This window comes from Equus asinus, chromosome 28 (assembly GCF_041296235.1).
Source record: "Equus asinus isolate D_3611 breed Donkey chromosome 28, EquAss-T2T_v2, whole genome shotgun sequence".
Lineage (NCBI taxonomy): Eukaryota > Metazoa > Chordata > Mammalia > Perissodactyla > Equidae > Equus > Equus asinus.
The window spans coordinates 38,314,636-38,327,573 of NC_091817.1; the positions used below are offsets into that span (position 1 = coordinate 38,314,636).

Consider the following 12,938-nt stretch of genomic DNA (forward strand, 5'->3'; position numbering starts at 1 on the left):
TAATTTAGTGTCACTGCTCCCTCATCTGACCAAGGGCTTCAAAGATGACTTTGCTCCCTTGAGAGAAGGGGTGACGGGTGTGTAGTCAGCTGTCATCTCTTCCTCTCATCTCGCTTACACCTAGGTATGAAGACTTTCTGTGGTTTTTCCCACTTGCCTGTTACCCTTGAGTTTTAAGCAAATGGGTGACAGGAGGAATTGGGCAAGAAGGAGGGGAGTTCTCATGGTCACTCTCTTGATCTAAGGTAACTGCGAATGTCTATCCTAGTGTGGGGTGATACAAAGAGGATGGTACTAGAAACCTGACTTTTTTACCGACGGATCTTGAGCAAATCATAATCTCCAAAGTCAAAGTTTCCTCCACCATAAAGTGAGGAAATGATCATTTAACTTACCTTGCAGGATTTCTACATTCAAATGAGGTAATATATCCATCAAAGTGTTTTGTAAATTACAAACCAATGTATACACGAGAAAAACTCTCATTCTTCTTCTGAGGCTGAATTTTTGTAGGAAAAATTTCCTCTAGCCCAAGTCTGCCTGGGTATCTTAAACATTCACTAGTGTCCTGAAGTCTCCCAGTATCCTATTATTCTCCACATTCCAGGCTAGCTGGGGGCTAGTCTCACATATACATTCTTCTCCCAAAGACTGCAAAGTTAGAAAAACGAGCTTTAAGACAGAAAGGGCTGGATAGCTTTCTTCCCATGGCATGTTTTCTGGTTTCTCTTTTGCATGGCTGGCTTAAGTCACATGCTTCCTTTGGGTGACTCACTTGTCAGTGGTTGACTATGGGCAACTGAGGGCAGAAAGTAGTGGCCTTGGCCAAGCCTTGCAGACACAACTCAATGCAAAGGGAGATGATGGCTCCAGGCTCACAGACAGCCAAGGAGTCTGACAGGTGCACTGATAGATTTTTCAAATACACTTACTGCCAGTCTCACAACAAGGACAAGGAGACCAGTGAAGTATCTCGCAGAGACTAGGAAACTGATAGAAGAGATGGCCACTTCAGGAGATTCTCTTGGTCATTACCTTCGCTGCATAACTCCACATTTCAATCCGGTCATTAAGGCGTTTTTTGCACTCAGGTTGTAACCTCACTCGCTTATCCTCCAAGGCCTCCATGAGGCAGGACATTTCTGTAGAAGGAAAGGGATAAGAAGAGTCTGAAACTGTACACAACGGAAATTTCTGTAAGGTTAGGGAGACGGGTACCTAAGCACTAGAGAATTGAGATCCGTAGGCTACCCAAAGTTAAATCCATTCAGGAAACTTAACCCAAGAGCTAACATGGAGAAGAATATTTAACTTCCAAGGTTGGCTGTCCAGAGTCTCTCTTAAAATTTCTCTTTTTATTGGGCATGCACAGCTCAGGAACAACTTTACAGCTGCCCAGGTTCCACCTCACATAAAACTTATCTATTGAGCCTAACGTGGCCACTGCGGAAGCTGCTGAAGCTGTTTTGGTTTGGACAAGGGGGTGAAAAGGGCCATGATGATGGCTTCACTTTGCTTCCCTGATAAATAGCTCCACTTTGCCTTTTCATCAAATCTTTACCTCTGGTCATGGCTAGGTCACTTCAAACCTGCAGGATTATTCCCAAATTCATTTTGCCACAAAGGCTTAGTCCCAGCATCAACCAGGCCCCCAGGAGGTGCTGTCTGTGGTTGAACTGAAGCTACAGAACAGAGTAGCTGCAGCTGATGTCTCACAGGGAGTCCCTGCTCCTCCCAAGATGGTTCAGACAGGCTCAGCGGGAACACAGTGACTTACGACGCCCACGGCCAGGGGTGATGGCTGCACAGTGGTGTTTAATGTCCAGGGCACAAGCTGTATGAAGAACTGGGTCCACAAAGATGTCTGCTTTGCTCTCCTTCAGCATGTTTAACACTTCCTAGGAAGACAAGATCGTTGTAGACAGAGCTTTTATACAGGAAATGCATCAGATCTGTTGTCTATAAATACTTTATATACAAAGAAAGTTAAGGAGGGAAGGTTGAGTCAAAAGAGCCTGAGACGCACAGCAAGGTGTGATGATGCAAAGAACGCAGATTGTTAGCATCTGATCGAATTCAATAATAGACCTGCGTACACTTCGTATGCAAAGCTGTGTGCTACACAAAGCAGGGGGCTATAAGATCAGATTTAGGTTTTCGGCATTCTGGTATGCCCTATTATTAAATACAAAATGTTAGTTTTTATATTTATGTAATACAGTTATTTTGTTACTTTAAGTCTGAAAATGTGAAATCTGAAAATCAGAGTAATATGCTATATTAAAATTCCCAATCAAACAAAGGTATATTTGTTTGCAAAATATTTCACTTTACTTCTATTATCCTCAAAAGGGAAAAAAGAATTGACAGAGGATAACTTCCACCATGAGAATAACTCTTCTGTGAGTTTAAAGATGTTCCGAATAAGAGGAACAGGAATGTGATAGAACTGAAATCAGCTCTGCAGACTCTCCATTTATACGTGATAAAATTATAGGAGGTAAAGACAGGACAGAACTGCTTTCTTAGACAAAAATTAGTCTGCCCTCAATAGAAAGACAGTAGTCAGGGGCTCGGCCCGGTGGCACAGTGGTTAAGTTTGCGCTCTCTGCTTCTCGGCGGCCTGGGGTTCACCGGTTCAGATCCCGGGTGCGGACATGGCACCACTTGGCAAAAGCCATGCTGTAGAGGCATCCCACATATAATGTAGAGGAAGATAGGCATGGATGTTAGCTCTGGGCCAGTCTTCCTCAGCAAAAAGAGGAGGACTGGCAGTAGTTAGCTCAGGGCTAATCTTCCTCAAAAAAAAAAAGACTGTAGTCCCAGTAAAACAACAATAATAAAAACCAAAACTCAAATATTGTTCAAAAAGTCCTTCTTAAAGTTAGATGGGATCATTTGATGACAAAGTAGTCCAAGGAAAATATCTACATTTAGCTTTTAGCCAACTTCTACCACTTCTCAGACCATGTGGAATGTGGAACATTTTGAGAAGATGAAAATATCTGCTAAACATCATATAATGTCAAATATTGGAATTGATATTTTGCTTTGGTATAGCACTCACAATGCCCTTAAACAATGGTCTAGTCATGAGGAGGAGACATACTCACAAATAATTAGTACATGTAAAAGAATATTTAAGTTATAGGCAATTAACGGTAAAGTCTGGTAAGAGGAAACAGTAGAATTCTGGGAAGGACGGTTTAGATTTTACTAAGACATGCAGACTACAGCTTTAAAAGGAACAAGAGAAGAGAAAAGCAAGTGGCGGAAATATGGTGATTGATGGCGGTTACCTTCTTACACCCTTCCGTTTTGATTTTGAGCAGGTTAACTTTGAGGCACTCCTCCACTTGACCTGTCTGCTCCTGGGCTGCTGCTTCTTCAGCACATAGACTGGAGATCTATTAGGAGACATCCGATAAACAAGGTCACCCTTGCTCTCACCAGAGACCTTGTTTCTGAAATGTGTGGATCTGGTGATCTTCCCACACACATGTGCTCAGGGCTCTTCTCAAACAGATTTCTGGTGGATTTCTCTCCCCTCCCTCCCGTATGGGCCAGGCTCCGTTCTCATTCACAAGGACTAGCACACAGAAAACCAGTCAATGCACATATCTTTATTCTGTCAACGCTGAGATTTGAGTCAGACTGTCCCAGGACTGGTCACAAAGAAGGCTACTTCCTGATTCCACATGAAGTTTATAGAGCCAAGTAAAATACTAAAAGCAAATGCTTGACATTTACAGAGCTCTGGTCAACTTAGATTCACAACTTGGAAACACACACACACACACACACAGAGGTCCTGAAACACAGCCTGCAGCACAGATTAAACACATAACTTTCTTGGGGCTGGCCCTGTGGTGTAGTCGTTAAGTTTGGCACACTCCACTTCAGCAGCCTACGCTCATGGGTGTGGATCCCAGGTGCAGACCTACACCACTCATCAGCCATACTGTGGCAGTGACCCACATATAAAATGGAGAAAGACTGGCATGGATGTTAGCCCAGGGCTAATCTTCCTCAAGCAAAAAAAAAAGGAAGACTGGCAATAGATATTAGCTCAGGGGTAATCTTCCTCAGCAAAAACAAAAACAAAAAAGTAACCTTCTTTGGACAGCTTTATGAGTAAGCTTCTTTGAAAGAGCTTTAGCTACAATCCCCTAAAACTGACATATGTTGAACAAGGTTCCCCAGATGGCCTTTTCTAGCTAGGAAGTCATTTCCAAGGACAGACGCTTCTTTATAGGAGCACTTCTGTCTTTCTGGCAAGTCCTGGGGGTGTTCTGGCTGACCATCAGAATAAGGAGAAGGGAAGAACAAACTATGTAGAGAGATATACTAATAAAAGGATACTCTTGTTCCATAGAGAAATATGGAACCAACATTGTACAGCGACAGGACTAATGCCAAGTCTAATTCAGTGTTACGGAGAACCAGGAACTCAGACAATGGAGAGCCTAGAAGATGGGCCTTCAACAAACCCTGGATTCAAGGCTGAAGTGAAAGAGAGTAGAATAAAGAACTTTTCTCCAATAAGAACTTCTCCGAGGGCCAGCCCCGGGGCCCTAGTGGTTGAGTTCAGCACACTCCGCTTTGGCAGGCCAGGTTTAGTTCATGGGCATGGACCCACACCGCTTGTCTGTCAGTGGCCATGCTGTGGCGGTGGCTCACATACAAAAAAAGAGGAACAGTGGCAGTGGATGTTAGCTCAGGTGAAACTTCCTCAGCAAAAAAAAAAAATTTCTCTGACCAGCTCTGTTCACAACCAGCTTCATACCCAAAACCTACCTCATCTGAGCAGTGTAGCTGGAGCTGAGGATCGAGTCGGTAATCTAGAGCAGACTCCTGGATAATAATCCGGATCTGGTCTTCACAGTCTGAAGAGAGGCGCTACATGTAACAAAGGGAGAAAAGTCAGCCTTTTAGACAACTTCAGCTTTTTATTTGGCCCTGGCTTGGGAAAGGTATGAAAAAGGTCTGGGGAAAGTAGGAACAAGCTAAGAACTTCCAAAGAAAAGAGCATCAGGAATAGTGGTGGCTCCATAAATACACCTCTGTGGAAAGCACAGGCCACTTTACCTGGTCAGCATATCTCAGCTTGAGGCAAGAGATGACTTGACCTTCGAGCTCCGAATCATCCTTGGCCTTAGTCAGAATACCATGACAGAATTTAGGAATGTCAGCTTTACAGGCTTTCCTCAGCACAGGGTTTAAGCGGTAATCTAGAGCAGAAAGAGATAAGCACATGATAAAATATTCCACCCGGATTCACAAATTTTGAGATCCATCTTCCAAAAGGGGGCATATTATGGCAATGACCATGAATAAACCACGGATTTGTTTACTTAATACATGTTTACTGTGCCCTCACTACAGTATTTCTAACCAGTAACATAATTGGGTGAAAGAGTGGATGTCGAGACCCCCAGGAATGCTTCTGCTCTGCGGCAGCTCTGCCGGGTTTGTTCAGACCAAGGTTCAAGCAGTCCTCACAAAACCAAGCAGACACCAGCAACTTTCCCCATAACGTATTTTAAAAACACTGAAAACAGAATCTCTAACTCACCTTGCCCAGTAAATTACAAGGTCTTGCAATGCAGAGGTGAAATTTCTCTGTTCTAAAACAGATTACTCATATATTCTCCTACCACATGCATGAAGTTTTATTAAATCTTCATACTTATCAAGGAATGCTAGCCCTGATTCCTTTTGTACGCCTTTCAAAAGCAGTTTTCTATTCTTTCAGGCCTCTCTTTCACATGACTTTCATTCTGTTCTTCTGGATATTCTTCAAGGAAGGAGTAAGTCATTTTTCTTACATCTAGACTCTTCCCTTAAAATTCACGATGAACAAACCACCTATGGTTTAACTATGCAAGTATATGCCCACTCGATTCCACTTATGCTGTGCTCAATGGGACCAGGAAAGCCAAGCCAAGATATTACCTGTGTTCTGGGTGATCTGGCGCTTAGTTATCATCTGTTTGCATTTGGGATCCATCAATTCACTGTTTTTATTTTGCTTCAAGCACTGCAACATAGTTTTGGAATCTGCTTCTGGACAGAATCTCTGCAAAGAAACAAAGTTTTATAAAAATAGGTATCCAAATGTGGCAATTAACACGATCTGTATCACTCTTACATCTATTGAGGAGCTTAAGACAAACAGCCTGAAGGTATCACGTGGTACAAGAGAACTGGCTAAGTCTGAATAAGCACTCAGTCTCAAGTCCCCCTTTCTTTACCTAGTCTCTACTATATTTCTCACATTTCTTTCTACCACCTCACTGTTTCCTACTCTACATAGATTGATTCTCCACCTACACGGCTATGTTACATTACATGACATCTCATGAGCTTAAATCCTGTTTAAGCACGAATATAACATTGTACCACATGGCCATGTAGTCCTCAAGCCAAATCTACTCAATCCCAATAGGAAATTTAGGAATTACTTGCCAACCAATGTGGACAGAGATGTGGGGAAAGGACCTATCTGGTTCATCTGTTAACTATAGGGGTCATAATCCTACGGAATCCTGTGGGGCTAGGCCCTGTACACTTGTTAGTGTCCTTGAAGTCAGAGATCCATTTTGGACTAGCAATAAACTCTACCTGCTAATCTACAGTCTATCTACTAATTATAATCTACTAATATCTTAATATGGAGACATGGATTGCTGATTGATTTTTATAAAAGCTTTCAAAATCTCACAAAGCTCCTTCAAATCAGAGCCCGACATTTTCACTTTTACAAAGGACTCAATTCTACCAGGCCCAGCTAAAGAGACTTCTCTAACTTTTAAAATTCTCTTTGGAATTTATTTGATAGGGTGAAAAGTCACATTTTATTTTAAAGGGAAGCTGAAAAAAGGGGTTAGAACCTGAAGTTTAATCTCTCGTATATGTGGATAGATCCACAAACTGACACCTAGATTGTCAAGTCAGCCCTGCTGCAGAGAATGTTCACTGGAGAAGCAAATGAAGCAGAAGAACTTGTAGAACACCAAAGCCTTTTTATTGTGGTAGATGGATGATCAGGACATTCAGTGGTGGCTTTTGTGGTATACCTACGACTCTGCCCTCAAAACTTAATCATATATTTATTGGACATCTCTTTACTTGTGCCTTAGGTCAAAGAGAATCTTAGCTCAGTGGTTTTCAAACTTGAGCGTACAGCAGCATCCCCTGGAGGCTCGTTAAAAAGACTCTCCACTCCCAGAGATTCTGATTCAGTAGCTCCGGGGGGGGCCTGAGCATCTGTAGGTTCTCAGGTGATGCTGCTGCTGCTGCTCTAGGGACCAGCCTTTGAGAACTACCATCTTAGCTGTATAAAACAGGTTGAAATGGAAAGATTATATGAATTTGCTCTGAAATTTCAAGAAGTTATATTGCTGTCATTTTTACTTACCCTGTGCTTAACCCTTGGTTTTGGATCCCTTACCTTTATCATCTGCTTGCAGACTCTCATGAGGGTGTAATCTAGTTCTGGGTCCATCATCTCTGTTTCCTGCAGCTTAAAAACTTTCTGGTGGCAACGGTTACTTAGCTGCTTCTTGTTTTCTTTCAGACATTCAATAATCTATGGCATAAGAATTATGGTCAAGTTAAGGGGTGTATGAAGGATTGATAATCCATGTATTCTGACCGAAGCATTCAGTTCTTAGTGTGTCCCACATTTTCCTATCCAAGTACCTTCCATTTCTAATTCCTAGGTTAATAGGAATCAGGATTTCCTCACCAAGAAGAATTATATTTATAGATTTATAACCTGAGGACTAACAGCAAATCAAATTGCATAAAATTACAGATGAATAGCAGGCTGCACTGGAGTCCAAAGGGAAGGAAACCCATTCAGGATTCCCAGTTTCTTCTGCCTTCTAGACCTGTTCCTTGTCAAGATTCCTTCTGGAGCATACACAGGCTCTCTGCATTTCCCTGGAGCAATAATCCTGACTAGACAGTAGGCACAAGACAGGAGGTGCAGTTCAACTCACCATTTACCACATGAGAACAGACCATTAGATGCCAGATAAGAATCAGACCCAATCCTTACCCTTGACGAATACACAATCTCACAGGGCAAACTTATATAAACAAATAACTACAATAAAAAAGATGAGTGGGTTAACATAAAAGCATAAAGTGCCACAGGACGGGTTTTAAGATAATAAATTAAGTATATCCTGAAATCTCCCCTACATCAACCTTATAGGTATTATAAAAAAAAATAAAGAAGAGAAGCAGATGGGAAGCTGCAATAGCTAGGGCCGTAGCATGAAGTCATGAGATTTCTATGAAATCCTCAAGGCACAACCAAGAATCACCAAATAACTGAGGGAAAAAGGTAGGAGAGCAATTAAAAAATATATTTACTATCCTCAGAGCAATACAGAATGAAATAGTAAACAACAGTCAAAAACAGGTACTTATGAAAAGAATGAATTACAGATCTTGGAAATGAAAAATAAAACCCAATTGGTGGTCTCTCTAAAGAGCAAAACAGACAGAGCTGAAGAACAAATTACTAAGCTGGGAAATGGAATTACTTCAATGTAGTACAAAGAAACAAAAAAAAGGAAAGCATGAAAGAAAAAGTTAAGAGACATGGAGGACAGATTCAGATGCTCCAACTGTCTAAACAGGAGTTCCAGAAGGAAGGAAAAGGAAGACAATATGTGAACAAACATGACTGAGAATTTCCCAGAAATGAAGACATGAATTCTGAGACGGAAAAAACTAGGATAAAGAAAACAAAAAACCATTCCTAATTATGTCACAGTGAAGTTACAGATCATTAAAAATAAAGAAAAAATTCAGAGAGAGATTAACTACACAGAAATGAGAATCAGACTGACATCAGACTTGGCATCAACAATAATAGATCAAGAAGACAATGAAGCCATTATCTCAAAGGCTAAAGCACCATGGCAATGCCCTCAACTAGAAGAGGGAGGTGAGTCCAGGGGAGAACAATAAAAAAAATCACTTGCACTTCACTCTGATGATTCTGGGTAGGGCCCTGTTCTGTGTATTAAAAAAAGAAAAAAAAAGGGGGCTGGCCCAGTGGCATAATGGTTAAGTTCGCTCGCTCTGCTTTGGTGGCCTGGGTTTCACAGGTTCGGATCCTGGGTGCAGACCTACGCACCGCTCATCAAGCCATGCTGTGGTGGCATCTCATATACAAAATAGAGGAAGATGGGCATAGACGTTAGCTCAGGGCCAATCTTCCTCAAACACACACACACAAAAAAACCCCAAAAAAGTTCCCTAGGAAATTCTTATGTGACCTCTAGTTAAGAACTTCTGTGCAATGGAAATGTATAAGGGAATAAATTAATTTTGGAGATGCAGAGTGTTAGGAAAGCTATAGAGAGGAAGAGGCATTTGAAGGATCATTAGCAGTATACTAGGCAGACAAGGTAGGGAAGGACAGGGTAACCTGAAAGAGGGGAGACAATGAAGAGGAGACAAAGAGGAATGCAGGTGAGGAACTTTGGGGAAAGTACCCTGGCATAGCTTAAGAGGGGATTATCATGGGGCTGGCCTGGCGGCATACTGGTTAAGCTTGCATGCTCTGCTTTGGTAGCCTGGGGTTTGCACGTTTGGATCCCATGTGTGGACCTACACACTGCTCATCAGGTGGCATCCTACATACAAAATAGAGGAAGACTGACATGGATGTTGCTCATGGACAATATTCCTCACCAAAAAAAAAGAGGGGCTGATCAGGCTGGAAAGGATGTGATGGGGTCTATCTCACTGGTGAAGAATTAATTATTAACATGTTACCTTTACAATTAAAAAATCAACACAAAACGTTACCTGAGCATTGCCATATTGCACAGTGGAACAGTAGTTCTTAATGTCACTCTTGCAGGCTTCGTACAGGTCTGGTTCCAGACGGATGTCTTCTGTCTGCATGAGAGGGAACCAGAATAGAAAAGTGAGCTTATTTTAAGCTGGAGATGTCAAATGTTCTACAGACTTATTTATTGACTGGATCTTGGCTAATGACCACCGCTTTTACACAGCAAAGTGGCAGCCGTGTGGCCGCTGTAGCAAACGGACAAATGGGATTTTAGTGTCAGTTCTGCCACTAACTAGCTACTTGGCCTTGGACTTTCTTTCTACAATGAAATGCTACCATCTACCCTGACCCCTTCACAGGACTGCTATGAGGTGAAATAAGATTAATATCATGCAAAAACCACATTAGAAAGTTAAAACCATTATATAAATGTAGGGTCCTGCCTTTATTATTTTACTGAAAGAGCTAGGGTCAAAGCTAGGGACCCAAAGTCCCAACTAAAATAGGGCATTTAGGCCAGCTCCATTTAAACATAAGTGTCACTGAATCACTATCACTATATGTGAAAATATGGTAATGCAACTTTTGCAACATTAATGGTGTTTGGTGTTCAGTACTAGTTGTCGCTTAGACTGAGATGAAATAAGTATGATTCACAATATAAAACATATCACAAAAAATTTTTAGCTGTCTTCTTAACATGCTTTGCACTTAACCTCAAAAGAAAAGTAAGAAGTTTCTTCTTATAGTGCAGCCTGTGCTTGACTTCCCAATATCCATTTCGCCTCAATGATGAGTAAGCTCACCAGAGTGTGGCATTTCCCTGGAAACTGTTGCTCAGGCAGTAAGCACAGATCTCAAGCTGACACAATCAAATTGAAGGGAAGGATCTGTATTTCATGCTGGGGGTAGTTTTCTCTTGTTTTTATTTTCCTGCTGCAGATGAATATTGGCGCAAGTGGCCCAGTTGTTGCGGGCAGCCATCATGCAGCCATGAAGGAAGCCAGCCTTACGATCAAGTTAGTGCCAGGGATAGCGGAGCGGAGAGGGAAAGACCCTCGATCCTTGAGGACATTATTGACGCAATGACTGTATCACATGCTTACAGCTTGTCTTACAGCTGGACTTCCAGTTATGTGCAGTATTTTATCCGCACATAAAATTATAAAAATATTTTATCATTAAAAAAAAAAGGTAAAGCAAGAAGCTGCCATACGGTAAAATTTCAGCACTTAGCTCTGAGTCTTTTCCATTCAACAGTTGTTAATAAAATCTTCCAATTTGCCCTCGCCTCTCACCCAACTTTCTAAGCCCTGCCCCTGTGGCTTCTGGGACCAGAGACTGTGCAACGAGGCATTACCATCTCCAGCTCTTCCACCCGCAGCTGCTTGCGGCACTTCAGGGACACCCTGTGTTCCTTGGCTTCCTGGAGAGTGTCATTGCGCACGGTGGTGCTTAGGCAGATCACCACATCCACCCTGCCAAGGAAAAGAGAAGACTTGAGACTGGCAGGAGCCACACGTGCGCAGACGGGGGCAGGTGCCATACCACCTCCCCAGAATCCGTGACCCCTTTGTGTTTCCCAATGCCTTTCCTGTAAGTCTCACTCTCCTTTCAGAGTGCTAAAAGTAGTAATTTGACTGTGTATGTCATAAAAGTTGGGCCATGCTGACTACAATTCTGACTACATTCTGACTACATTTCTGACTGGTGGGGAGGCCAGAGAGGGGACATGTGTGCAAGCACAGTTCAACACTTGTTTTGTTAAAAACATGTGACCAGAGAGGAACGCTGCTCTTAACTCTGAACTGTGTCTTTGATGTACTGTGACACTCATTCCAGAAAGGTACAGAAACCTGAGCAAAATGGGAACTTGATTTGCGGGCAAATGTTTTCTAGAAATGTGCCTTTTCAAAGAGTAACATGGAAGCATTTGGGTAGCCATGCTATAACAGCTCATCACTCTCCTCAATAAGACCTAATTCTTAAATGAATAAAGGTTTTGTTTCTTCCTAAGATCTTTGACTCAGTAAAAGCCTCTGCTGTTTCCCTGAAGAAACAACTTAATGGAATGATGTCAGGAGGAATACAGTTAACGTCTTTTATTCATACTGCAACTTGCTCCTCTAAGTAAACAATCTATATCTGCTTCATCAGTTAGATGGCCTTAATGTGGAAAAATTCAAAATGCTCCTTTAGGCTATAGGCTCTCCATATCAGAACTACCACCACCATTTGTGGCTCTAGGCAGCTATAAAGACGATCTGTCCAGACAATCCAAGTGTTTGGCCATACCACCAAAGGAGCGTGCAGGAGGTCTCCAGGGCTAATCTGCCAGACAGCAGGAGGCTGCCTGGCATCTTGGGTGTTCATTCAGTAACTAAGACGGACTTTGGGGAAGCAGAACGAATCAATTAAAAGCTACATACTTCTTCTTTATGTTGGGGCAAAGTTTCAACACATCCTCTTTGCAGGCCATTTTAAATTTGTAAGAGAATCGAAAATCCTTCATCTGCACCTGAAAAAGATGATCAGAAAGAAAATCAGAATATTGAGTGGAGTTGACAAGGGCAGGATCTGTCATTCCACCTCTGTCTCCCCGTGCCTGCACTCAGCGGCCCTCGATACCGTTTGTTAAAGGCAACAGGCCCGGAGAAGAGATCAATTTTACACAGTTGACTGGATGTCATCCTCCTGGGAGGGAAGTACTTGCTTTACCAGAAACACTGCCTTTTGACATGTGGTAACTATGGAGAGCATAGTTTAACCATCTTATTCAAATGCCAACCCTGGGTAGTATGATTTAAAAGAAAAAAAGGCTTAGAGTCCAGAGTATTGATATACATTTGGGCTGCTGCACTGAACAGTGACACAAAATAGCAGACCCCACTGATACTAACTGTCAAAGGAAAAGCTAAAATATCTTATGTAAGCAAGCACTGTGAATGAAGCAGGAAACGCCTGTTTATTTGTCCCCATCCCCACTGGATTGCATGCTCCTTAAGGGTACAGACCCTGTCTTATCTATCATTGCATTTCCCAAGTCTAACAAAGTACCTGGCCCTAGCAGATAAAAACATCACATTTACTGAGAATAAATCGAAATAGGACATATATT

At 42.1% G+C, this 12,938-nt stretch overlaps 1 protein-coding gene across 1 annotated transcript in view; it reads right to left on the reverse strand.

The window, feature by feature from the left end:
- The window catches only part of GLG1 (golgi glycoprotein 1), a 156,655-nt gene that overhangs the window by 6,032 nt on the left and 137,685 nt on the right, over window positions 1-12,938 (reverse strand). Inside the window, exons 16-25 of the mRNA XM_070500682.1 lie at window positions 12,250-12,338; window positions 11,181-11,298; window positions 9,835-9,927; window positions 7,454-7,591; window positions 5,956-6,079; window positions 5,089-5,231; window positions 4,798-4,899; window positions 3,300-3,407; window positions 1,778-1,898; window positions 1,036-1,142 (exon numbers count right to left, since the gene is read on the reverse strand). Of these exons, the coding sequence (XP_070356783.1) occupies window positions 1,036-1,142; window positions 1,778-1,898; window positions 3,300-3,407; window positions 4,798-4,899; window positions 5,089-5,231; window positions 5,956-6,079; window positions 7,454-7,591; window positions 9,835-9,927; window positions 11,181-11,298; window positions 12,250-12,338 (1,143 nt within the window). The remainder of the gene's footprint in view (window positions 1-1,035; window positions 1,143-1,777; window positions 1,899-3,299; window positions 3,408-4,797; window positions 4,900-5,088; window positions 5,232-5,955; window positions 6,080-7,453; window positions 7,592-9,834; window positions 9,928-11,180; window positions 11,299-12,249; window positions 12,339-12,938) is intronic.